The sequence below is a fragment of the Melopsittacus undulatus genome, chromosome 2 (assembly GCF_012275295.1).
Source record: "Melopsittacus undulatus isolate bMelUnd1 chromosome 2, bMelUnd1.mat.Z, whole genome shotgun sequence".
Taxonomy (NCBI): domain Eukaryota; kingdom Metazoa; phylum Chordata; class Aves; order Psittaciformes; family Psittaculidae; genus Melopsittacus; species Melopsittacus undulatus.
The window spans coordinates 10,073,113-10,100,584 of NC_047528.1; the positions used below are offsets into that span (position 1 = coordinate 10,073,113).

The 27,472-nt window shown below is 44.3% G+C and overlaps 1 protein-coding gene across 3 annotated transcripts; it reads right to left on the bottom strand.

The window, feature by feature from the left end:
• Positions 1-27,472, bottom strand: SMCO4 (single-pass membrane protein with coiled-coil domains 4). Of its 3 annotated transcripts, none has more exons than XM_034074530.1 (3): positions 27,363-27,472; positions 26,468-26,640; positions 1-1,069 (listed from the first exon to the last, which is right to left on the bottom strand). In XM_034074530.1, the coding sequence occupies exon 3, from the start codon at positions 938-940 to the stop codon at positions 761-763; it is 180 nt and encodes a 59-aa protein (XP_033930421.1). In that variant the 5' UTR covers positions 941-1,069; positions 26,468-26,640; positions 27,363-27,472; the 3' UTR covers positions 1-760. The 3 variants fall into 3 exon arrangements, with proteins under 3 accessions (XP_033930421.1, XP_033930422.1, XP_030905423.1); XM_034074531.1 differs by having other exon boundaries at positions 27,347-27,452; XM_031049563.2 differs by lacking the exon at positions 27,363-27,472 and adding an exon at positions 26,964-27,028.

The following is a 27,472-nucleotide window of genomic DNA, read 5'->3' on the forward strand; positions in this document are numbered from 1 at the left end:
TTGTATCCAAAATCATCATTTATTGCCACTTACACAGATTTAAATATTTAACATTCAGATAAACAACTGTGTTCACATCACTCATTGTTAGTTACTTTCCCATAAACTGGTAGAAACCTCCATTTCCAACCTCTGTAAGATTCCTTTTGGCAGATCCTGAAGAATTCAATTGATGTGGTGGCATCTCACAGCAAAAGGAACTGGGTTTGGGTGAACTCTAGTGTGTTTAATGAAAAAAAATCACTACACAATGTCGGCTTTCACAATAAGTCACATTCTTTGCAAAATAATTTGAAGATTCCAAGACTTCTCTCTTTTATTCAAAAAAATAAATATCTCCTTTCTGAATCAAAGCACTTCTTATGACAGTAAGTACAAAGAAGAAATGCACTTCTTTGGAAGTTCTGAAACAGACATCCAGGAGCTCATGGAAGCAACATTATCTGTAACAGTGATAAAAGCTGAAAGCTGATTTTATACAAATTTATAGCAGAGCCCAATTTCCTTTTACAATCTAGAGCTTCCAATGGATTTCAGAAAAACACTGTTTTAAAGTCTGAAAGGCACATGAACTGACCATAAAACGTACTGGCACGCTCACAAATACGTTTTACGTTACATTCCCAAAGAGACTCCACGGGACCCTATGAGAGAAAGAGTGAGAAGTTGACAAGTTCCTCTGTGAAGTACTAAGGGAGCGGCAGTGGGTTCCTTCTGGCTCTTGGTTAAAACCCCAAGGCTGGGAGTGTGAGGAGCTGCATCACTCTGTCGTGTTTGGGCGAGTGGCTACATACACGAACACAACAATCAGCAGTACTACAATCGCCAGCGTGGGCAGCACGACGGTGGTGATCTGTTGCCGGGCCTCCTGCATTGCCTGTTTCCTCTCCTTTTTATCTTTGGAGGTCTCTTTTTTGGGTTTTCCTCTCAGCTGCCTCATCCTCCTCTTAGGATCTTTTGTTCGTTGAAATGGGAGAGAGAAGGGAGTTGCACAGCAGGAAACGGTCCACAGTCTTTTGAAAGAGGTTGAAGAATTCCTACTCCTTCAAGGGGTTGGCTGCACAAGAAACTGCAAGAGAAGGAAAGAAAACCATTCTTTTGAACAAGATCTACATGCACTGCAGTTAGATTCCACAAAGATGTGCCAAGGGCTGCAGCACCTCTGCTCTGGAGACAGGCTGAGAGAGCTGGAGAAAGCTCCAGGGAGGCCTCAGAGCAGCTTCCAGTGCCTAAAGTGGCCAACAAGAAATCTGGACAGGGACTTTTTACAAGGGCAGGTAGTGACAGGACAAGGGGAATGGCTTTAAGCCGAAAGAAGGGAGATTTACATTAGATCTTAGGCAGAGATTCTTCCCTCTGAGGGTGCTGAGGCGCTGGCACAGGGTGCCCAGAGAAGCTGTGGCTGCCCCATCCCTGGCAGTGTTCAAGGCCAGGCTGGATGTGGCTCGAAGCAACCTGCTCTAGTGGAAGGTGTCCCTACCCGTGGCAGGGGGATGGAACTGGATGAGCTTTAAGGTCCCTTCCAACCCAAACCATGCTGTGATTCTATTACTTACTACAGCCATTTGCAGCTCCACTTGGTAAATCTAAAGAATTTCTTCCTAATATCTAATCTAAATCTGCCATCTGAAAAAGAAGAAAAAATGCAGTGTTAAATTCAAACACAGAACAGATTTAGACCAGAAGTGGTCAGTGAACTTCATAATGGGAAGGTAAGTGGGAACTGGATGGAGTAACTACACACACCACCCATTCCATCTTCTAGTCAAATGGGACCACTTCATTTCTAAACTTTCATAACTGTTTCTTCTCAGCAAATCCTCAATTTTCACCAATTCAGGGCAGAGCCTTTTTGGTATTCACCTTCTGTGAGCTGTGGGCTTTTGGTTTGGTTTTACTGTTTATCACTTCTAATAGCTAACTCTTGAATCTCCTCAGGGGCAAAAGAAATCTCTGTTTTATCCCTTCCCTTTCCATGCCCTCTCCTCCTGCTTGGTCATGAGCTTTATTTTCAACCTCTAGAAAACTACTGTGCAAAATTAAAGTTTGATGTTTGCCCTTTGGGTAATCAGACAACCAGAGCATTTCAGGCTGTAGTGCTTTCCTGATGCTTTCTGTCTCCACTGTTAATGTACGTCAGGGGGGTTTGTATTCAGATTCCTCACAAGACTCAAGAAGTGATGGACAGTAAAAGCCTTTGGAACTTCTGTGTGCCACAGTAACGAACAGGGTTGCCATGAAAACTAATCTCTCCAACAATAGATGTATGCCTTGCTCCACACAGCATCACTTGCTACCCAGACATTAAAAACATCAGTGTGGTTTTTTAAGTCTCTTTTGAATGAATATTTCATTCTGAAGCAAAATTATACCAAGTTAATTACATACACTAGCTAACATCTGACGGCTTAGAAGAGAAAGCCTTCCTGCAAATGTCAGCACCACTTGAGCTGCGAGCTGATGCTCTCCAGTTTGGGAATCTGGCATCAATCTCCAAGTACATTTCCAGTACATTGGGTTACTTGGCTTTGCTACTGGCAGAGAAGGACTCGCACAGAAACTGGCCCCTAGTTTTCAGAGAGATGAGCCTTAGGGTTCATCTTCACTGAACCATGAAATGGAAGCAGTGAATCTCTGCAAGCTGCTGCCAGGCTCCTGCTGCCGGTACGAGCCTGGAGGCTCCTGCCAGGATTAGACAATCACTGCAAGAGACAGTGCTTCCACACAGGAAAGGTCTGGGATGTTGTACATGCTGCTGTGTTCATGTGGGTATGAAACAGCACTTAAAATCCAGTGCTCAGTTACACAAGACAAAATCCTACAGCCCATGTTGTGCAGGCAGAGTAAGAGTGCCAGAGGTATCCCCTTCTGCTGCCAAGGCTCTTACCAGCCACCCATGGACTCCACTGGAAGGCATATAACTACTGATAGGGGAAAGGAAGAAACAGACCCATTAAGTACAGCAGGCTGGAGCGAGGGTTACACACAGTCTCAGTCCCTGTGGTGTGCATGGCCCGTGAGAATAAATTATCTCATGTTACTGAGCTATGTCCTCCTTCAGCCAGCAGTCACCCTGCCTGTGCCCTGGGAAGGCTGAACTCAAGAGAAGGAAATACTACAGCACTGGGATGGGTGTCATTAGGCTAGTTAGCAATGTCCATTTAAAACAGCTCTGAGCAAACTGGTATCAGAAGGGCAATAAGAAAGTGATGTCCTGCAGGTCCTTCAATGTTGTGCACACTCTAACATTCGTGACCAGCCAACTCACACTGCAGAAGAAATGGAAACTCACCTCTGCTCCTCAAACACAAGCTTCCCACTCCCAGTCTCTCAGAACAGGAGAGGGCTCATTGCCACATCCTGCTAAGGCTGATTCCCATTTCTCTTAACAGCTCAGCCTGGGCCAAGCATCTGCCAAGGCTGGAAATTATCAAACTAGGAAAATCAGCAATACCCTTCACTGGGATATTTGTAGGAATAGCAATAGAAGAGTTTAAGAGACTCCAGCAGAAGTGGAATATCTGTAGTCCACAACAGCATGACAGGAAGCTGGCACTAACCAGAGACAGGAACTTCACCTTCCTTTTATGAATTTTGCAATTTAAAATTTGGTAATAGAATTGCCTGGGGTGATGAGATTCTTATTAGTTCACTATAGCAAAGTTCCTCCCCCCTGCCCCAAGCAGGAGGCTGCTGGCTAGAAAGAAACCATCCCAATGGTCAAGAAAATGAGTATTGATTTGATACATGTTTGAAGCATCCGTTTTGCAGAGCCTAACTCTTTCTTCTCTCTGACCCTGCAGTGCTCCATCTTGACACTGCAGGGCTGGGGTTTCAAGCAGAACAAATCACTAAGAAGTTCCATCTACTGAAGACAAACCTAAACACATCATTCTTCAACATAGTAAAAATCCACAAATTTAGTACCCTGCCTTGACATCCACAGCAATGACATCCCTCCTTGCCCATCATCCACATTACTGTATATATATATATATATATATATATATATATATATATAAGTGCTCTTCATTCTACCTTCTGGGTTAAGTCAATTCTGAACTGCTTTTGCAGAGCTAACCCCAAAACCTAAAAGCATCAATCAGTGAACTTGAAGTTACTCATACCAATGCTGAGGCACCTGCCAGCATCTTAAAGCAAGTCAACTACAGTTAAGCAGGGATCATTTTGTACCAGAAGGCTGTAGTAAACTTGGGGGGGCTGATACCCTTCAGAACACATCAACCATCTCCCAGCCAGAATTTATGGCAATCTGCTAAAAAAGTATTGCACTTCTGCATCTCCTTCTACATGCAACACATGCACAGATGATTTAATTTATCTGCACTTAGTGTACTCGTACGTCTAGACATCTAAAGAACTTATTATCACCAGCCTTCCAGCATGAATTAGCGGTGTTAAGCTGAATAATTTTCCTGCAAATCCCAAATTACAAGGGTTTGCAAGGCAATTTGGATTAACCTGGCCTCACGATCCTGCTGCTGACACTGTGACATTTCTGCAACAGCAAAACATCTTGAAATTCAAACAACCAATCTGACAAGAATTAATTTCTATCACTTAAGTTTTACCCCCTGGGGCCATGGATGTTACTGAGACATTAAAAATAAACCCAAACAACAAAGCAGCAACCAGGACAGGATGTATTCAAACTGCCTGCCAACAGCAGACACCTAACACAAGACACCTAAGCAGCAACAATTACCCGATTATCTGAGTGTTGAACAGCCCCAAACCCAGCAGTCCCCAATCACCAGCACACACCAGCATCAGTCAAGAACTAAAATGAACAAGCGCATCAGCTTTTACCTATTTTTGCTGCTGGGCTGATTGCTTCAGGGAGCTGCAGCCAGAGCTGCTGCATAGAAGAGTCCAAGAGATGGAAAGAGGAAGATGTGGAGACCCAAGGGGCAGAAGGAAGCCTGGTTAGCAGGAACTACGACTCCATGCTGAACATTCCTTACAACAGGAACACTCCCTGGCCTGCTGGTAAGGATCACGCTTCCCACCAGTGAAGCAGGACTGTTCCCCACAGTGCTGCCCAAGCCCTGGGTCATGGGCACAGGGTACTCTGCTTGCATGGTCCCAGCAGAACAGACACAAGCCAGGAACAAGACGTTGGCTGATGTAGGATCATTCTTACGTCTACCATTAATTAAAGCGGGGTCTAAACAACAGATACAAGTTATTTTCTGCCTTTGAAACCATGCAGATGTTTTGGGCTTTTGTAAGAAATTACTGACTTGTAACACTGTTACACAAACCCTGGGTACTCCTTAATAAAGGACTTGTTTTAGGCTACCCCATATTTTTTATCATTACTCCAGAACTGATTTTACCTCGAGGTGAAATACCACATTTGGACATTGAATTTCCTTTCCTGCAGCTTTAAGGTCTCACCATTGCTAGAGCAGCATCAGCAAGGTCACCAATTTCTAAGGTGATTTTGCCAGCTTAGAAATGCAGCTGAATGGGACTTGTTAAGAAGTGTTTCAGTAGGAGGCTGGGACAGATTTACACAAGTGGAATACTTGTGTACAAAGCTCTTGCTGGAGTCCCCAGAGACCTCATACAGCCTTCTGCATACAGCCTTCATCCATCCATCCAGCCATCCATCCACCCATGTCCAGCTCTGTCCCTTGTTTTTAACCTGGTGTTTCAGTTTTGGCAGGTCTAAGAGAGTAGAGTAACAATCCTTATGTCCTCTTTAAAGAACACCTTCACCTTCTTGGGTGCCTGCTACCTGCGTATGATTTGCAAGGAGCACTCAGACCAGTTTGTACCCAACTCCTGCAATGAGACAGAGGCTAAACCTGCTCCTGTGTTTGTGTCAGGCACAAACCTGGCTCCGAAGAGGGAGATTTTGCTTTGAAAAGCCTGATTGTAACAGTTTAAATGCAACTGCAGCAGTGGTTGTCCAGCGCTGTTTCCATCCCATTCAAGCACAATTGCTACACTCTGTTTTAAACACTAAATGTAAAATGATAGTTAAAAAAATCTTCATTATTTGACAGCCTCTAAAGGAGCAAACTGCTCTGGGTAATCACTTGTGTGGGTGACAAAGATGGATACAGCAGGGATTTGCCAATTTGACTAAGAGAGCTGAAGCCTAAAGAGCACGCCTGCCCAGAGGATTAACAGAACGCTTTAATCCCAGCCACATCCTCCTCCCTCCCCTCAAACCTCCCCAGCCAACCCACTTTCAGCAACACAAAAGTGGCCTCCTGACAAAGTGAATATTCCAACTGCGGGATGATTCCTTTTGGTCCCGAAGCACAGCTCTGTGCCACCGCTAACAAGGGGAAATGATTATCACCTGCTCAAAAAGGAAACAGCCTTTGTACAAGCCACCCCCTAATGAAACAACCTGAGCCCATGAGGGCTCTGCAGGAACAGCCCCACACCTAACTCCAGGTTCGGCACTGTCCCATGCTCTGGATCACCCAGTTTGGTCCTTTTCAACCCAAGTTGCACAGAGGAACTGGTGCAGAGCTGAACGTAAAGCCTGAAGAGATGCTAAACTCGAGATCTTCTCTTTCAGTGACACTGTCCTGGTTTCAGTGTGCTAAAAATGAAGAAAAGCACTAAGAGAAAATGTCTCGCTCTGTGAAAAATGGATTTTCATGTTACAGCATGAGGCCAATTCTTATTATCATGAAAATTTACCTCAGTCTATTTGACTGTAGCAAGGAATTATGATCAGCAAATCAAAACAACCCTGCTTTGAAGGGTAAAAGCTTTTAATTACACACACAACAATACGGGACTATTAAGATTCTGTCTGAAGTCAGTTCAGCATTATTTTGTAGTGAGGGGTGCTGGCTTTCTTCCTCAAATTACAGACCTGAATCTGAATTGACCCATCATTACTGCAACATCACATTTACTGGAAATGTGGCTTATGAAAGTCTCCAAACTACTCGGCGCACTTGGTAAATGAAAGGCAGCACTGAATGCTGCCAGGAAGTCAGAGAGAGCAAGGCCACCACAGCACAAAGCTACTTCAATTCAGTTTTCACAATGCTGATGACTTGGACAGAGCGAGTAATCTGTGTTAGAAACAAAAAGCCATGGATCTCTGCAGCTGGGAAGGCATTGTTAAACAGAGGTGAGGTGACAGTGGTTTTGGCACATAGAGCACTGCAGCCCAATGCTATCTGCTGTGAATGCAGCAAAGAAACCCAGCAGAATGCAATTAAAAGGAAGTAAATTAAAGGCAAATCCTTCTGCTCCACACACAGGTATATAAATAACCCGTATTCCTCTGCAGGTGAAGAACCAGCATCAAGCCAACTTGTGAAAACAGGCAGTCCAGTGAAGAAACAGGATTAATGTTTATTATAAACACAAGGAAAACAAACACCTAATTTCTGTCACTGCATGGATTCAGTTCCTATGGGAGGTCAGAAAAGAAGAGCTTGCCATTCCCCATCCATACACCTACTGAGGATCTTACACATAAATGCAGTAAACTACAACACCTAGGGTATGACTTGATATTATGCGTTTGCTCAGCTGCCTTCTTAAAAAGCAATTTTCTTGGCTGCTCCTGAGACACATCCTTTTGTGTCCTTTGGATACAAACCATCCCTCTTCCCACTACATTTATGGAAATTCAGTCCATTTCTAAATAGCTATGCTAAATAAATAAATACAAATGAAGGAGTTGCTTGTGTCAGAGTCCCTCAGAATGTATATGCTGCTTTCCCACACCAACCCCAAGCGTTAGGCATCTACAAGAAGGTGCAGCAATAGGAAATCAGTGTGAAAATACCACTTCTGTTCTTAGTGCTGCTGTGTCCAGGTCATGAGCCTCCGAGACCTGGGCTGTGGCTGTTAACTCACACCATGAGTTGAACTATCACCAGCGCTCATCATCCGAGCTGACAATGACCTGGATGGGAAACACTGTTCCTACAATCCACCGTGGGGTCTGGTCGTTTACTTCTCCCATTCCAACTACCGGTACAGCATCATTACCAATGTGTTTGAAACAGATCCCCAAGACACGCACCCAGCAGAAGGTCTGAAGCTTGATGTTACAGAACAGCTGAGGGACTGTCACAGCTCTTCGTTACAATTCTGCTGTCATTAAAACTCTGGCACTGAAAATTCAGGCCAGGTAAAGCTTGGCTGGCAGAAAAATCCATACCCACAGCAAGAATGGGACATTAAATCTATACCCACAGAACCCACAAAGGTAACGGGTGAGCCTGGGGTGTGTGCATGCAACAAGAAGGGAACCGTGTACATAGGGCTGACCCACAGAAAACAGCTGAAAGAACAGCTTCCAAGATACCAGGGCAACATCTAGGAACAAGGTGTGTACTTCCTGACCAACAGACACCCTGATGATGCTGGATTCAAACTATTTGTGAAACACTTTGTTTCTTCAGAAGGCACAAAGTGAAATCTCGCTCTTCTAATTCAAGACAGAACTATCTGCCATACGAGAAAAGCAAGATGGATGTGTACCTGGAGTCCTGAAACCCTCCTGAGACAGGCCTGCAGGGGAAAATGGAGAGCACTGCACCAACAGTGTTACCTCCCATCTGATTTTATGCAGTAACTCGGAGGTATGCACACATTAAAAGCAAGCTGGGTGCAACACCAGAGCGCACTGAGCGAGGGGTCCAGGTCACAAACTCACCCCCTTCAGGGCTACTCTGAAGTTCTGGTTTTTCCAGCTTCTCTTGGCAAGGCTGGTTTCCAGTGGGCGGCTGAGGAAAGCCTGCTGGCACCACGCCTGCCTCTCCCTGCTTGTACACGTGCCAGGGGAGGACGCTGGAGAGGAACTAAATCACACAGAAATCAACCCAAATGCAATCGCTGGAGTGGGTGCCTGTGTTACTCCCTTCCTTACTTGTTTTCCAAACAGGGAAGGCAGTTTAGAGCTTATGCAGTGCTGCCATTTGGCAGATTTTATTCCCAACTCTGTTGCCTTCTAGACACCCATTTGATCAGGATAATCAAGTTACGAGTGAATGAAACACACCCCTCCACATTACATCACAACAGCACTGCAGGTTTAAGCTACAGCTCTTCCTCCAGCAGCCTGAAATCTGCACCTTCCCCACATTCCTGTCAAAGTACAGAAACATGCTCAATATGAGTGTGACAACAATGCAATCAGGACACCTTTTCTTGGGGGGGAAGATAAGAACTGGGCCTTGCTACACAGGATGGGTGGGAAGGTTTCTCTTCCTATGGCTGGGCTCATTAAAGTCTCATTCCATTTATTCCCCAGCCAAAACCTGAGATCTCATTATATTTTACTAAACAATCCCATGTTATAATAAAGCCACAGGTTTCCTGCCGTGATAGATAGGCTCTGTTTGCAATTATTTAGGGAGAAAGCACACAATTATATACAGCTGGATTAGGCTGATCAAATCCCTGTTAGTGCCTGTCAATATGCACATAAAACAGTGTGACATTAATGTAAACTCATTTAAATGCATAAAGTTTAATTAAGACTTAATAAAATTACAGAGACCAAAAGTCTTGCACAGTCTAACCAAAGAGTTTCCCAGCAAAAGCAGCTCCCAAACACAGCCTGTTTTGCTCAATCAGTTCTGCAACAGTGGTTCTTGCTATTTATTGTGCTCCTATTTACAATCCTACTGCACTTTACACCAGCTCAAAGCTCAGAAGCAAAAGCAAATGCTATGGAGCCTTGTGTGTAACAAAGTCCATTATGAGCAAGCTCAGGTAGACAGAGAAGGATGTCTCAGAAGTTCCTCTACAACATTCAACAAACAGCTATGGATCAATACCATAGTTCAACCACCATAAAGTGCAAGTGACCTTCTCCTGAAGCACTTACCAAGACAAAAACATTACATCCCCCTCCATAACAGTATTCATGTTCTCGCTTCTCATTTATTCCTCCTGCACAGCCTCCCTTTCCACTTGGGTTGTTTCTAAAGCAATCTGCTATATGCACAGTGCTCTCAGTCACCAGTGATACACAATCGTGCATTGACCCCAATATGCTTAGCGCAAGATATCAGCATCATTCTCTGCTGAACAGATCCAAACTATTCCAAGGGTACTCATGCTCATGCACTGCCTAAGCTGTCTATTTTGGCTGCCCAGAGAAGCTGTGGCTGCCCCATCCCTGGTAGTGTTCAAAAAGGCCAGGTTGGATGGGGCTTGAAGCAACCTGCTCTAGTGAAAGGTGTCCCTGCCCATGGCAGGGTTGGAACTGGATGAATTTTAAGGTCCCTTCAACCCAAATGATTCTGTGACTCTATGATATGGATGCAACTGAATTCCTAAGCACAGGTGGAACATATTAAGTGCCACTTGAGCTCTGGTAAGCCCACACATGCAGTGCCAGGGAGAGGTGGGCAGGGATGCCAGGCATCCTGTTGGTCCACACGCATTCCCTTCCCCACTTCGCTCTGTGACAATGACTTTCCTTGTTCTGCATGTGCAGGTGTATTATCTCCATTTCTAATCCAGAAACCTTCACTGTCTGTGTGCAAGAGACTGAGACAAGAAGGGCCAGGAGTGCCAGTGCAGAGCTCCTCTCCAGCAGCACGCATGCTTGTGCTTCTCTACATTCAAACCTTGGCAATTTTTGGCACATAGGCAATGCACTGCTCCCCAGAGCACCCTTTTTGCCACACCAGGATTTCCTGGTATGCTCCCTGCCAAATCACATCAATTTGAGGATCTCAAAGAAAAGAACATAGCAGATTCTGGTTCATTTTTAATAGTCTCTCTGCCAGAGCCTCCTGCTCTGATCCAGTTTACTTGAAGCTTTGTTTGCTGATCGGCTCAACTCCTCTCTGCGGAGGCCCTACAGTGTTCCAAGGATTCCCAAAAAAGCTGAGATGCCATGGAAGAACCTCACCAGGCCCTTAGCCAATAGGGCAGAAAAACCTTTGAGTGAGTCCATCTCCCAAACATGGATGTTTCCTGCAGTTTTTGTTAATGGGGGGAAGGGGAAAGAAAAACAAGGAAAAGATTGAGAAAACACAAGTGCTAGAAAGCATTACAGGACAACCTGCTGGAAAATGTATTATAATTCAATCCTGTATTAAAACTGACCAAAAGACATAAGCCCTCCCTTGGTCAGCCACATCCCTCCAAAGCTCTTGCCAAAACTCTCCATGCTAGAGATAGATCTCTGATAGATACCATGTTCTGAGCAAGTCTATCACTTACTCTGATTCCTGCCCCCTCTCCTTTGGCAGCACAGCTATTTGCGTCACCCTCCTAACCCAGAGCCTCTGGTAATTTCTCTTCTCTGTTCCACTGCAATTCTTCAAAGCATCATAAAGGCAGATTTAATAAGCACCTCAATTTGTATTGCCTTCTATTTATAATACTGCAAAAGCACCTGCTGCTGCTGAGATCTACGCAGGTATCTTTCTTACTTTGTAGAGATTAATTCAGATTAATATTAATAGTTTCACATTTTAGAGCAATGGCAAGAAGCACTGCCCCAAGCTGTTCTGTGGGTTGGCTGGAGGGGTTTTTTTCCACCTTTGAGGTTTATATTTTCAATCTTTGGGGTTTTTTTGTCATTGGTTTTGTGGTGCAGTTCTTTTTTCCCCCACCTCCATTTCTACAAAGATGCTGCTGACCAGCTCTTTAAAACAGGGCTCATTTCGCTTCATTGTTCACATCAGCCACATTAAATAGTATGTGTCCTGGAATACTCAATAGATCCCTCATGCCAACGAAACAGCAGGCACTCAACAATCAAACCACTTCAAGCTGTACCCTGAATCTATAACAGTGTCAGTCAGGGCAGCACTGGGGCCCACAGATGGTTTGGGAACTGTGGGTGTGCAAGGAAAGGGTGTGCAAAGGCGTCTGCCCATGACACAGTAGGCACAGGGTTTGGATCACGTATTACACGACCTTCTCTCCGAAGGGGGATATATTAGTTTTTAATCTCATCAAAGTGCCTGTGAACACCAAGTGACAGCTAAGGCTGCACTGTACAGAAGTCCCACGTCTGACCTTTCAGAGGGACTGAGGAATCATGTCCTTAGGCATCTCTTAAGAGCCTGTCTTTCACAGCTTACTGACAGAATATTAATGGCTGCACCCAGGGCTGCAGGCTCCTGGTACCTACAACATCCGCACCAATTGCTCTCGCTGTTATTTCATTTAACACCACCACAGATGGGAAGTTTAATGCAGTGGGGGGAAAGAAAAACATACATAAATTGTGGTGCAGTGCAAGTAGGTGAGCGAGATGATGAAACCCAGAAAGAGCAGGAAAGCTCCCTCAGTGTGCAAGAAAAGAAGCAGAACAAAAGGAAAGATAACCCAGTGCATGGAAGAAAAGCTGCATGAAGTGAAATAAAGACTGAAATAAGTGGATGGAAGAGTCAATCCATCAGAGCAGACAGACAGCAATGATCAGTCTCACCTCTGCACTGTGTTTATTTACTCTTAGTGGCTGCCAAGGGAGGTTCATACTGCTCATCCATCTCCCACCTATGTATTTAGGTGTGATGTAGCACACTCCTCCACAACCAGCCAGGAGAGCTCATGGAAGAATTCACAGGACATTCTGAGTCAATTTCGTCTCAAGAGTGATGCCTCAAACTCCTACTCCAGAGGGATGCTATGCTATTTGCCTCTGCAGTATTTAACATGGGCTTTGCAAGGGTAAGATTTTCAATGCTCCCATTAAAAATGGGCATCTTTCTGAAGAAAAGGAAGTCTTGTTGCTGTTATTATTCAGCCCAACCTTGCCAAGATGAGAAAAGCATGATCAGAAATACATAAAACAGTTTTGAAACTGGTTTTAACCACTTTCACTGAAAAAGTAAGCAAATTTAAAGGCTCAGAGTCATAGGCAATCATTGCAAGCTACACAGTATCATATCCTCCTTGTACTTATCTATCAACAACAAAAGTTCAATACAGCCATTACCTTGGGAATTCATAGATTTTAACTTCCTATTAACGTGAGAGAGATGATGATACAGATTTTGTCAGAAAACAACAGAGGGACTTGCATGTCATTGAAGAGAGGAGATGCCATCTATCTTTTCAGCCTGTCCCAAAACATCTGCACCCTTCATGAGTTCTCATCCTCTTCCACAATTATTTCTTATCATGCAGGGAGGTTTTCAACTTTTGCAACAGCTACATTGAGTACATCAGCTATGGGCAGACCTGCTATAGATACCCCAAGCCCATAGCTAATTGTGATTTTCAGTCTTTCAAGCAAATAGGACAACTTAAAATGGCAAACATTACTCTATCTACTCATCCATAAATTAGGAGTGACAATAGCAGATTATTACTCATTCACTCAGAGTGTTTGTTTGGCCCTGAGAGAACTGGCTTTACTCCAAGAGCTGGCAAACACTGGTTAATATACATGTAAATGTTTTATTCCTCTCAGAGTAAGCAATTGCACAAAATGAAATACAGAATGAAAGACAAGCTCAGTTTTTCTGCTGATGCCTGTCTCGGATGCAGCGCTGCTGAAAGCCTCTGCAAGCTTTTTCACACCGAGTCAACAGGGAAAAAGCCACCTTTTCTTTTGAGAGCGAGACAATTTCACTGTGGAAACACAAAAGCTTTCATATAAATATTAATCATCCAAGTTGTCCTGGAGTTAAGTGGATGGAGACTGGCTTACATAAGGTTGCAGTACTGGCTTAGTAATAGCGAGATGTACTGAAATGGTTTTGCAAACACTGCTCCAAACAGGCTGTTCCTCAATACAAGAGCTGCAGTGCCAGAAGTAGATTCAGCGACCCCAATATTTAATTTGACAGTACTATAAAATAGCACTTCACTCCCAAGAGTGAAAAGGTGCATTTTGTCCTTTGAATTGGTGGTGCAGGCAGAAAGGAAAAGGAAATTGTTATTTTCCTCAAAAACTGTCACTAATTTGAACTGGAAGGAAGCAGGGACACTAACAAAAGAGACAGAGGTTCAAGACAGACAGCGAGGCAAATAAACCCAGTATCTGGCCAGAAAACCAGGCAGTGATTTAACAGGGCCCCTTAGTGCGGCACCTTAACCAGTCCAGAACCTGAATATTCTAAACAAAGCCAAGTGTAATGCACCCATACCCTTGAGCATGGGCTCTCCAAAACACAAGAGAATCAACAAGCACATTTTGTGCATTCAGAGGCAAGGCCAGTATGCACCACCTCCAGCAGGATGCTGAGAACCATCCTGCCTACAGAGGGCTAGAGATAACAGAATACTTAGATCTACTTACTCCTCTTATGTACAGGCCATCAACCATTAGTTTACCCCTCTGTCCAACAGTGAGGTGAGATTTATTCCCCCCCCCCCCCCATTAACCAAGCCTTGAAACTAGAACTACAATCACAAAGAAGGTTTTTTAAAGGGGAAAAGGAGAAGCATAGCCTTTTATCTTGGGTACTGCACTGTATGCAGCAGCTCACTTTCCTTGAGAGCACACTAAAGTGGGATGGTAGCAACAGGTCAAAATTGCTTACAAACCTTAGACAAAAATGATACAGTATTAATGTACTTCAGAATAGCAAATTTAGAATGAAAACCAAAACAAGGCAGAAAGCTCTGTCTTAAGATTACAGAAACTTGATGGAAACAAAGTGCAAAAAATGTACAGCACTTAAAAAACAACCATCAGGACACCAACAGTCAAAATCCATCTGTTCAGATGAAAGGAAAGATGAACAAACACTGATGGGAAACACTATCAGTAGAAGGTACCTTCAAAAGATAACAGGAGTATTTACATGTTGCAAGAGCTGAAGGGAAGTTCAGCTCCCATCTGGCTACTTGTTTCAGTTGCTATTACAGCACTCCACAGGTTTCACCCAGGTCTCTCCAGGGACACAAATATCTATGGATATGCAGCTGACAGCAGATCTCCATTTTACAGAAATTAATCATAGAATGGTTAGGGTTGGAAAGTACCTTAAGATCATCCAGTTCCAACCTGCCAGCCATGGGCAGGGATACCTCACACTAAACCATGTCACCCAAGGCTTCATCCAACCTGGCCTTGAACACTTGCCAGGGATGGAGCATTCACAACCTCCCTGGGCAACCCATTCCAGTGCCTCACCACCCTCACAGTAAAGAATTTATTCCTTATATCCAATCTAAACCTCTGCTGTTTAAGTTTCAACCCATTACCCCTTGTCCTATCACTACAGTCCATAATGAAGAGTCTGCCCCCATCATCCTTATAGGCCCCCTTCAGATACTGTAAGGCTGCTATGAGGTCTCCATGCAGCCTGGAATTGCTCTTCTTCAACATTCTCCATTTGATCAGGAAAACAATTTAGACTTTACAGACAGTTACATTAAAGCTACTTTTGACATCTTGTTTGTATTTCCCTCCCAAAATTCTGTGGATTTCTTCTTAATCCGCAGAAAATTACAGAGCTGGTTATGGCTGGAACAAGCTCACTGACTAGTACCTGACAGTACTTTGCCTTGAACCTCGACCCTAACACTGTGCTTCTCAGGGCAGCTTTCACACAAAGCAGACTCTCCCTCTTCTTGCATGCTACTGCTAACATGACACTTCCAGATCTCACAAGGGGATATGCTGAATGGAAGTGCAACACAACAGAACACGACCCAGGTTCAGCACTGAAGAGGATTTTAAAACTTATTACAGGGTATCACTGTGACACTCAGTGTTATACGTGGCTGAAATGAATACATATGCCAGGCTGAGCTGCAAGAGAAGGCACCTCTAGAAAAGGCAACAGCACTATTACGAGGCAAGCACCCAGTGAGACAGCACAGATCACCACACTGGACAGAGATTTAACTCATCTAGAGAGCAGACAGCTAATCGGATTTCTTAATGGGCTTCTCTCCGTTTCACTGTGGCTGATGCATACTGCATATAGGATTTGGAAAGAGATTTTTTTCCCCAAATAGCACATTCTGCTCTACTACAGCATTCTGTTATCATCTTGGCTTATGCTTATATAAAGTACCAGATGGAAAGCCAGAAGTTACATCAGCAGTCACCAAGAGGTTAATCATTAAATTCAAGCTATGCCAGGGCAGTGACAAAGCTGACCTCTTGAATAAACTGAGCTTGAATAAAGGTAGCATTGATTTTCCTGAAGAGGCTTCATTACTTAACTCCAAATGTGTGATTTCTTTTGAGAGGATGAAGTTAAGAGTTAATCCAAATGTATTATTTCTTTTCTACCCGAACAGACACCAATACATTTATATGTAGACAACACGACAGACCTCCCTCCCTTTCACTGTTCTCTCCGCCCAAGAGAAACTCAACTTCACAAGACTTCAAACCAAAACCAAACCAAAAACCTTAGAAAAACCCAGTTTATCTTTATCCTACAAGCTTTTTTTCCAATGCACATTTTCTCCCAACTACTTTTATCTCCATATTGTTCTTAATGCTTTCCTAGAAAGGAGTTCCTTTAGCATGCAAGTGAAAAGGTAATTTGATGAAGGGACAGGGAATGTTTGGAGCCCAGTGAAGAGACACGGGGAAAACATCTGGATATTCCAGACTTCCTACCATATTTTATGCTTTCCAACTCTCATCTTCCTGTTTCCAGTTTCAAAAAGGTACCACAATCAACCAGCTGACTACTACAAGCTGTACCATTGAACAGAAGAGTTACTCCTTTACCTCCTTCAAGTCTGATGAGGATCATTCAAAAAGCAAAGTGATCTGAGTTTCGATTTCACACAAGTATTCCAAAACACTTATTCAACCATGGCAATTATGCCTGTGCCAAATCCTAGGGACTCAGCATTTCCCAACTTTCCGGAATCACTGTTTTGACTCACTCACATCCCTGGAAATGTGAACACTTACTTAGATAAGGTTTAAGAAAAAGCAAGAAGATTGGAGAGACCAAGTTAACAAGGAAAAAAACAGGGAAAAATAGCCCCCCAAACAAATAACTGCATACCTTTCCTGAGAGAGGGGGTATAATTTCTTACTCTCCTATTCTGAAGCATTACCTCTTTCGCAGTTAAGCAACGTTTCCCCACAGAAGCCATCACTGATTGCATTCATTTGGAATTTTTTATGTAAACAAGTGTTGGAATAGGAAATGAGAAGCCAGAAAAGGATATTAAATTACAGGATGTATACATCCCAGAACATTGCATGTATCTCTTTGGAGAGCAGCAACAACAACAACAAATTGGACATGAAACAGAAATAAAAGTAGACAAGAACGCGGAACCTGAAAGGGGTTTGCATAAGGTCCCTCGTGTCTTAAGAATTTATTAGAAGATGGCACTAGAGCACCTGAATTTCAGAGAATTAATTCAGAGACAGCTCCTGTTGCAGCAGTTTCTGGTGGAATATTTTACCCTGGCTGTCAGCCAAATCTCTGCTATGCTGATGCCAAATAAATGATACCCAATTTCAATGACAGATGCTGTTGTGCTGACACATAATTGATACGTTCGTACACAGGGCTCCCTGGAATTCTGTAACAGCAACACTTTATTCACAAGAAATACAACCGACAGCCCAATTCACAGGATTTGCACATAGCTGATGCTGCGACACTGCTGGTACTGAGTCTGGAGGGAAGAGATCCCTATCCAGGGTGGTCAGGAACAGGGGAGGCCGTAGATTTCCCAGGGCCATGAAAATACAAAGTAAAAGCTAAGTGGCTTAGGCAGAAAGCTCAGAGAAACAGGAAACCTCAAAGTTTTCAACACAAGTTGTATATCCCTTTCCTGCAGAGCTTGTAACTGTGTAGGAGATGGAAGTCATAGAAACGCCACAGCACTGAAGTAACAGATAGGTCCATAATCTTCTCCTCCCTTTGACTTCCTCGGTTTCCTAGGCAGTAAACAGTTTAACAACCTTTAAAAATACATTTAGCGAAGGTATGTTCCAAAGAAAACATTCTGTCCCCACCTCCTTGCACGTTCACTCTCCTGGAGTTAACTTGAAATGAACTTTCGTAAGTAGTATTTATTTTGGGAAGCAACCATATCCCTCCTCAAGCTTAACAAACCTTCAGCATCTACTGTAATTCTTACAGGGAGGAAACAAAAGCCGACAACGACACTGCGAGATATGCCTGCAACCTAGATTTTCCTTGGGTTTAGTAACACAGCATCATATTATTTTCACACAATGAACAGAAACATTCACAGAATGAAAATATTCAGAGAAAAACTCATACCCCTTCATTTCACACCAAAAAAAAAACCAACCCAGCAACAACTAACATTTGGCACAAAACCCAGCAGTGACTAAATGCCATACAGCAAAGTTGTCAGTCAGTTATCCAGACAGTAGATGTTATTCAGCACAAACGCAATGTGAATACCTTGCGTGATGCCTCCTTTTAATTAAAATAAGGTTAAGCTTAAAAATACTTTTAAATTGCAGGTGTAGGGATTATCAAACACATTTGAAGCTTGGAGATGAGGAGGAATCACTAACTGGAAGTCCTTTCAATCCCTGGAAAACCTATTTTGTTGGCTGTTTCTTAAACTGTATTTCAGAACACTGATCGCAGCCCAGAACGCTTCTGCAGTGCAATATGTGGCTGCTGCTTGTGGGGCCTTATCTGGCTTTCAAATATTGTCTGTGCTTCCCTGCTAGTACCACAGGGAAGATTTCTTCCTCCAGTCACCTCTTTCCTTACATTATATGAAAAAAGGACTGATGTTAATTCTTCAGACTCTGCACATGGCAGCCCTTTCCTTTCATTCTCCCTCTCCTAAGGGTTGCTAAGGCCAAAACTGTCAGAAGACCTCTCTTCACACTGAGTTTCTCCTTCAGGAGTGCCCAGCAGAGAGTTTAAAGTTATCCAGAGGAAAAAAACGATGCATTTATCATCAAAGCTTTTAGTTCTAACAGTGCCAAAATTGTCATTTAGTTCAGCAACATGGGATATGTAAAACATCCAGGTTTATATCCTTGCAAAAGCTTTGTGATTGAAAAGGTCAAGGAAGTGCATTAAGTAGGAAATGCTTTAGGGGTTCTTTTCACTCTTACGACAGGCCTTGGAAAACCAATCTTTGCCAAGAAAACACATCCAGGTATCAGACATTTAAGCACCAAGTGCACAGGTACCTTCTTATGAACATCCCAAACCCCCCAAACCAACCAACTCCCCTCTCCCCAACTGAAAACAAACCCACCACCACACACACACACAGACTCCATAGATGTTTTTCAGAGTCACAACAGGCAGCTGAGACTAACCTCCCCACGGCAGCTGGGTATCCCAGGAACATATAGAGAGGGTGCCAAGACACCGGCACAGGGTGCCCAGAGAAGCTGTGGCTGCCCCATCCCTGGCAGTGTTCAAGGCCAGGCTAGACAGAACTTTGAGCAACATGGTTTAGTGTGAGGTGTCCCTGCCCACGGCAGGGGGTTGGAACTGGATGACCTTAAGGTCCTTTCCAACCCAAACCATTCTGTGATTCTATGAATGAGGAAAGAAACATGAGAAAACAGCTAAGCCAATTGTCACTCGCATTGATTTATCAGAACCAGTCATGGGGCGTGACAGGGTGGTACATCACAGGCAGACGCACCCTTCCTCTCTCCTGTCCAGAGGATCAGATGCAGACCAGCTCCAGTTCAGAAGCTGCAGTGATTAGTTAGACTGGTGCTGTACCTGAACTAAAACAGGCCAGCCTCTCAGGGCTGCATTTTAAATTGAGCACAGTGTTGAAATAACAACACCAGAAGGCTTAGGGAGAAGCTCCAACTCCTGTCTAATTATTTGAGAGTGTGGGCAGAGAAGTGCAGGTCAGCTGCAAGGCACTGTATAGCTACTCCCTATCTGTGTTAGGAAGGGCATAATTAGTCCAGAAGGAGATCAATGTTAAGATGTACAGACCAATTTGAACGTTTGTGCTCCTAAGATTTATTCCTATAAGTTTCTTTGGGTGTTGGGAACTTCCCTTAAGCACACACTAAATTTAATAACTTTCTTTAAAAATAATAAAAATCATCACGTTCAATAGTAATAACCCATCCTGTTATTAACATAGGCAAGGGTTTGAAAAGTCAACAGTAGGAGTGAGAATCAATTTGGCTTCTGCATTTTGTTCAGTTTGGATACAGAACAGAAAGGTCTCACTTTCTCCCACTCAGGAAGGCATTGCTATAGCTGGAAGACATGGAAAAAGCGATAGGACAATTGTATACAAATAGTTCTGTTTCTCTTCCCCAGTTTATAATGTCCTTAAAAGAACCCCAGCAACCCAAAGCATGTTTATTGGAGGTTACTGTACAATGAGTTAACATGCTAAATAAATCTTAGAATCCCAGAATCATAGATAATTCTATTACAATTCTATTATCAGCAGAAAGAAGCAAGTCAGCTTCAACCCGCAGAAATATAAAAAACATAGAAACAGTTCAGGCTATCAGATTTCAGAGCAAATCTTCCTTTGACAGGCACTGTTTCCCATCCTGTTAAAGATTTCTCTTACCACTGTGGGAAAGATTTAAACAATGGAGGGAAACTGGCTATGGCTTGCTCTGCAGGCTGAAATAACCTCAATTCAGCAACAAGGATCAGCATCAAGACTTGTGACTAACAGTATCAAACCCTAACAATCAGGCAAGAAGTTAACATGCAGCCCTTTCCCCCATGCCAGTGTCCCTCACCACAAGGAACTCCAGGTCTCCAAGCCTTCAAACATACCTCACAGCAGTACAACTACACTCCTTTACACAGTTAGGAATTCAATAAACTTGAGTTCTTCTGCACTTAAGACAGATGTTTATCCTTCAGTTCCTGCCATAAACTATGCTAGAGTTTAACTCCCACCCAAAGTAGGCTGCACCATGATGGTGCATGTGCTGGGCTGATGGTGAGACCCAGCCAGCACGGTAAATGTATTCGTTTCTAAGCAAAACCAAACAATTACAAGAATTCCCTCAATTCCCTTTTTGTGGCATGGCTCCAGGTTCAGAACCACATTTAATACTGGCACCAGTAAGATCTAATAGAAGCTCAGGGATCTTGAATCTTATTTGTATCATGACAGCCATGTACCTAAGCTCTGTTTGAGGGGGCGCTTCTGAAACTAAAAGCTGTATGCTGCAGCTTCCCTGAACAACTCCTTCTTTTTGTTATCCTTCTAGTTGGGTGTCAAGAGTCAAGCACAAGATCTTTCATGACACAATGATGCTACATAAAGTGCAAGACACTACTGACATCTAACTACCAGTAAGCAGCCACTCTAGGAACAAAACATTTTAGAGGCAAAGCACATCAGTAAGTTTTAGTAACAGATTTATGCAGCACACCTCCTCTCCAGACCTGATGCTAAGCACTGTACTGTGGTCAGAGAGCTTCTTTCCAAATACACACACAAAGCCAAGGTGTCAAACAAAACTAAACTGACACTGGGTAAAAAAGCAGAGACTGATTTATAAACAGAAATCAGACTGAGGAGATGGATCCACACTCTGAGGTTTGGTACATCCAAATCATTATTATCCATGCCACTAGCATGATTACAGAGCCCGAATCAACATGGCCTGAATAAAAGGTTTTTATACTTAACAATTAATAAGGCTCAAGGACCCTTATCAAAGAGCCTATCTGAAGGCAGCTAGTATGAAAGCATGAAAGCCCAGCCAGGCACCTGCTCAGATTCCATTTTTTTTCCAAGTTTACTGTTACACAGCCACAGCTCCTCAACTCCTTAAGCACAGCGTATCTTTACACTTACTACATGCTTTTAGAGCTGCCTATGGCCAAAAGAAAATAGAAAAAATACAATAAATCACAGCTACAAAAGTGCTTGTAAACAGAAGTACTGAGACAATACAGTCCCAATCAAAACGGATTGGGTTTGTTACTGCCAAAGTCTCAGGGGTGCCCACATAAGTAAATAGGAGGCCACATCATTGTGTGCTCCCCTCACCAGCTCATTTCAGCCTGCAGAAGTTGTTTGTGCCTGCAGCAGGGCAGGCCACAGTTCTACTCTTCAAGTGACAAAGCTGCAAGCACATTGGCTTAGGCAGAAGCAGCTTTTGCACTGATGCAGCTCTTTATTTCCCACTCTTTTTGTGAAATACAGAAACAATTTCTGAGCAAAGCCTTTGGGGAAAGAGCTTTACTCAAAATCACTAGTCCTCTGTCTGGCACAATAAGAGCAGAGAATGCAAATGAGCTTCAATAAAAGCAGCTGGCAATCAATAAGAAAGGGCTGGTCTCCAAGAGTAAACTGGGTTCCTCTAAGGATAAGAGTTAAAAGGGGAAAAATAGAAGAAGATGGATAAAGGAAGAACAAATGTAAACAACATGGGGGGATGCACAGAAGGAATACAATCTAATGATGCAATTTAAAGAAATAAAATCAGACCAACTGACAAAGAACAGCTGGGAGTAAATAGGAAAGAAAAATACAGATCACTATAGTGCAAGGAAAAGGATCATTAGGAGAAGTCTAATGAACACATGTGCAATCCAAACAAGACAAAATAAGACTCATGAAAGGGAACAGATAAGAGGCTAGGTGGCACGAAGGCTTAAGGCACTAACAAGTTGATGCTCTAGCCTGATATGCAGCTCATGGTGAGTCCAACAATGAGTTACAGCATTCCTGCTACACACATCTGGCCACTTCACAACACCTTGTACACTCGTTCCTCTGCCTTTCTGCCCTAATGCAGGAGGTTAATATCCACCTGAGTGGACCAGAACCCACCATGCATGCAGTCAGGCTCCTTTTCTAAGTCTCTTTACCTCAGGAAGTCCACAGACACCTGGCAAATGACCTGCAAAGCCCAGCATTACTGCTACCAACTGTGTAAAGAAAAAGCATTCCTCAAGACTGACACTTTCGCTGACTTTTCCCTATTACTGTGTCTCATTTTGGCTCATTGTGGCTCATATTGGGCACATATAAGTCCATTAGAGAATACACATGGTCACAGCAGCAGCCTTCCATTGCAGCTCTTATAGATAGTACTCGATACAGAAGTGAAAATACAAGTATTTTGGCACTGTTGCCAACTTCTGCTCAAGAAAAACCCAAAAATCAAGTGTCTTGCATACTCCAAGTCAGCATCACAAATCACCCTCCATCTTCCATCTACAAACCCAGCTTCATTTGCTGGTTTTATCAATGTCCTCCACCAAGTGCTTGGTTAACACGGAACAAACGTACCCATTTCACACATGCCATTAATGCTGCATATTAGCACACAGGAAGACACGCAGTTCCTTTGCTCAGAGGCTTTTTAGCCCCAAAGAATCCCACCAGCAAACTACACAATGAAACTCCTTTGATCCCAAGAATGTAGCCCCTATCTTCAATAAAGTAGCTGCCTAAATAGCATACATTAACGATACAGGGTGGAAAGTGGAGTTTTTCTACACTCCTATGAAACTGCAGGGGAAGTCGTGTCACCGCATACTCTTAACTTAGATTAAGTTTTGAGGAGCATATTGATGGCATAGACTTCTCTGTCTAGTCAAGTTGTTAATACACTTAACATTATGCTTATACTTTCAGAACTTTAATGGAGAATAATTTGATTGGGGCATGCCCTACACATTAAGGAATTCCTGTGAGACTTCTAATGACAAAAATGGTCAGAAACGTTGAGGCACACAGACATCTAAAGGCACAGAACTTGCATTTTAAAGAGATAAATCTAGAGAGGGACATTTTACAAGGACATGTAGCAATAGAAAATAGGGCACTGGCTTTAAACTTACTTAATGTAGATTTACATTGGACATTAGGATAAAGTTCTTTACTGTGAAGGTGCTGAGGCACTGGCACAGGGTGCCCAGAGAAGCCGTGGCTGCCCCATCCCTAGTAGTGTTCAAGGCCAGGTTGGACACAGGGGCATGGAGCAACCTGCTCTACTGGAAGGTGTCCCTGCCCATGGCAGGGGTTGGAACTGGATGAGCTTTAAGGTCCCTTCCAACACAAACCATCCTATAATTCTATGATGAAGTTACTTGCTTCTTTGCAACTAAAATCAGCATATAATAATTCAAACAAAGCAGGATGGAGAAGACAAAAAAAAACAAACCTAAACCAAACCCAAAACAAAACCAGTGTTAGGGCAAAAGACAACAAAGAGAATACTATCACACATTCTCATCCCCTCCCAATACAGATGTGCCTGAAGGGCTCACAAATACCTGATCTCTGGCTGTTTGCCACATCCAACATACAAAGCCTGCTTCTTCTATTGCCTACAGCAATTACTTTAGGGTTTGTTTTAACAAGTAAAAATCTCTTTCTCAAGAAAAGAAAAATGCAGGGAGGAGAGGCCTGCCCTGCTGCATTTTACATCAACAAACTCAAGGCTTGCCACAACTGCTAAGACAATTACAGCATTTTAACAGCACATTTCCCTAAGGTAGCAAGCAGTTAAGACCTTTATATACTGGAAGAGATGGCCTTCCACATTAGCATGGCCTATTAGCCACAAACAGGATTAAGAGCTCAGCAAATCCTCACAGAGCCCACATCTGTCAACATAACTCTTTCCCATAATGGGCAGAAAGGAAGGTAACTTCTCAGCTTTACTGAGCCCTTACTGGAAAGTTGATACTGCAGTAATTTAAAGGAATAAAACCAAAAGGGGAGTGAAAGAGCGCAATCATGGAGGCCCCTCAGGATCTCTTACCTTGTGGAAAGAAAACATGCCACTTGGTTACAGAACTTGTGGTCCTACAGAGCAGCTCTGCCTTTGCTCTGGTGGCCCTGTACAGCAACCAACCCTAGGAGATCTCCAGAGGAGATAACAGCCAAGATCTCCTCTCGGGACTTTTCTCTATGCATGACGGGAGTTCCATAATGAGTCCAAAAGCAGAGAGATCCAGACTGGGTTGCCTCTGAACATCAACCTGCCCATAGGTGCATCTTGCAGTGCATGACAGAGATTAGTACAAAGACAGAGACAGTTATTCTGGAGCACCTGGACCAAAATAGTTGAATCGAGAGATGCCAGATTCATTCTGGAAGGGCTCAGACGGCTTTGGGAGCATCAGGGACACAGTTGTAACAGTCAAAGCAAAACCCAGTCCGATTCAGTGCAGTGAATTGGTGCTCAGCTCCCTCAAACCCTCATGCCACTGTAAAGGATCAATGCGTCTGAGTGCAGCCCCCATGACAGCAGTGCTACCTGCTGAACCAGGGTAGATCTCCTGGGACTCTTCATGGAGAAATCCTTTTAGCCCCTGTCCACCACAGCCTCCTGGTAGCGTACACCCCATCAGGACAAGCCTAGCTGGGCTTCAAAGCAACAAGCAAGGGAGAAAGATGGTGGAGGGGGGAAAGTTGTAACAAAAGCAAACATGGAAGCCACATTACATTACACATTAAGTGCCATGGCCAAAAGATTTAGGGTATAGTCCATCTACTGTTCCATAAGCCAGCTCCTATCGCCTAATCATCATGTATTATCATATATATGTAAAAGTATTTCACTATCTACTTAATGCATGAAAGAAACACAATTAAATAATAATAAAGATCAAGATTATTTTGCTAGCACACAGATACAGCAGTGACTGGTGAGCATACAGTCCACTGTTACTGCACACACCTCCAAACAAGCAGCAAGGAAACAGCCATCAGCTGAGGAACATGCCTGAGGGTTGTCACGCTCAGGGCACTGTCCACCCAAGCCTGATGCTCTGGTGTAGCTTTAAAGCTTAGGTGGTGCTTCATAGACAGGAGGTGTGGGCATGCAGCCACTGCTAAATGACCCAATGTCTTGCACAGTGCAGTCTCATTCACCTGTTAACACCAACCACATCCCCGATGGTTGTTAAGCGTGCTAAGGACCCATGAGAAGGAGGGCTTTCCCATGCCCACTGTGGCAGCACCCAAAGATCTCCAGCTCTGTAAACAGCTTCTTTACCTTTGTATGTCTGCCAGTGCTGTCCTGTATCACTCTGCATGCGTGACAAACAGCTCTGACAAAACCCTCCTGAGGAGCAGAATAAGAATCCTATGCAAGTCCACCCTGGAAGAAGCACTAAAGAACAGGCAGTTCCTAGAGCTTCTCATGCAATAAGGGGTATTTGACAGCTGCACACAGAATTCCAGTTGATAGGTATGTCCCTTTCACACTGCCTGCAAAGCAGGAGGGAAAGCAGCAGCTAACATTGCTGTGACAAGGAGCAGCTCATTTACCTGACAAAGATCTGTGGAAATTCTATCTACAAAGGCTGAGAACAGTCTAAAATCAGCTTTCTTCTTAACTTCAGTCTAGGAGGGCTCTATGTTATAAATAGGTCACTTAAAGGCAGTTAAGGGGGGGGGGGGGGGGGAAAGTCATTAAAAATGTACTAATGAGAAACTCATCACACTTTTTTTTAACCGGGCATCAGGGAATTCCTGCAAAGCTTCTGGTTCATTTAAAGGAGGAAATGCCGTAACAAAGCTAAAGATAACTGACAATCAAATCTTCACAACCGAGAGGTACACGGAACCCCCGCAGGTCCCAGCACAGGGTGGTACTGCAAACCCACACCATACAAACCTCAGGCAGGATGGGGACCTTGGAATGGAAATCTCCGTGGCTGAGAACATCCAATTCCTGCTGCTTTAAAAGCCGGTTTGAACCATAGCCGGTTTCGAAAGAACAGAAAACAAAACCGATCTCTTACAGGTAACCAGCGATGAGAACCAAAGGACTATGAACCGAACTCATGTCTGTACGGACAAAACACACACAAATTAAGGCACAGGGGTTAAAATAAGCCAGAAAAGCCACATTTTTCACTTTCAGAAGATATTATCTTTTTCTCCCGGGTCACATTTAACGCTTTCCTGAGGGTTTTTTCCCCCAGCCGGTTGCTTAAACACGAGTCTCGGTCGTTCCCCGGTACTCGCGATGGGTGAACCGAAATGAAGACGGAAAACCAGACCAAAACCTTGAAGTCTGCCCCGAGTCCCCTCAGGAGCTCAGCACCGCTTCCCAGGGGCCGCGGCTCACACCCCCAGCCCCGCCGCAGCTCCGCTCCGCTCCGCCTCACCTGAGCTGCCCCCGGCGGGCTCCGTACCAGGGCCGGTTGGTGTCAGCGCTCTGAGGCGACAGGCGCCCTGCGAACCGCCCCCCCCCTCCCTCACCACACACGCTGAGGCGGCGGCTCCCGGCTCCCCTCTCCCGGCTCCGCTCTCCCCCCGGCTCCCCTCTCTCTCCCCCCCCGCTCCCCGCCGCCCCGCACCGGCTTTGCAAACTTTCCGGTTCACCCGCGGCCAGGAGCGCTCGGAGCCCAACTCCGCAGGAAGTTGGCCCGCCCGGGAGCCGAGCCCGCTGCTCCCCTGCGCTCGGCCCGCGGCCCCCCCTCAGCGCTCCCTGCAGCGCTGCCGCCCGCCCTCCCTCACTCAGGACAGCGGGGCCGCCCAGCGCCCGTACTCGGAGTTGCGCTCACCGGAGGGACGGGCAGAGCCCGAACCGGCCGCCGGCAACTTCCCCGCTCCGCCACACGTGGAGCCGAGGCGCGGGCCGGCCGCTCGGCGCAGCAGACGTGGCAGCTCCAGC

Coding starts and splice junctions, on each gene's coding strand:
- SMCO4 (XM_034074530.1), bottom strand. CDS start 940: ATGAGGCAGCTGAGAGGAAAACCCAAAAAAGAGACCTCCAAAGATAAA.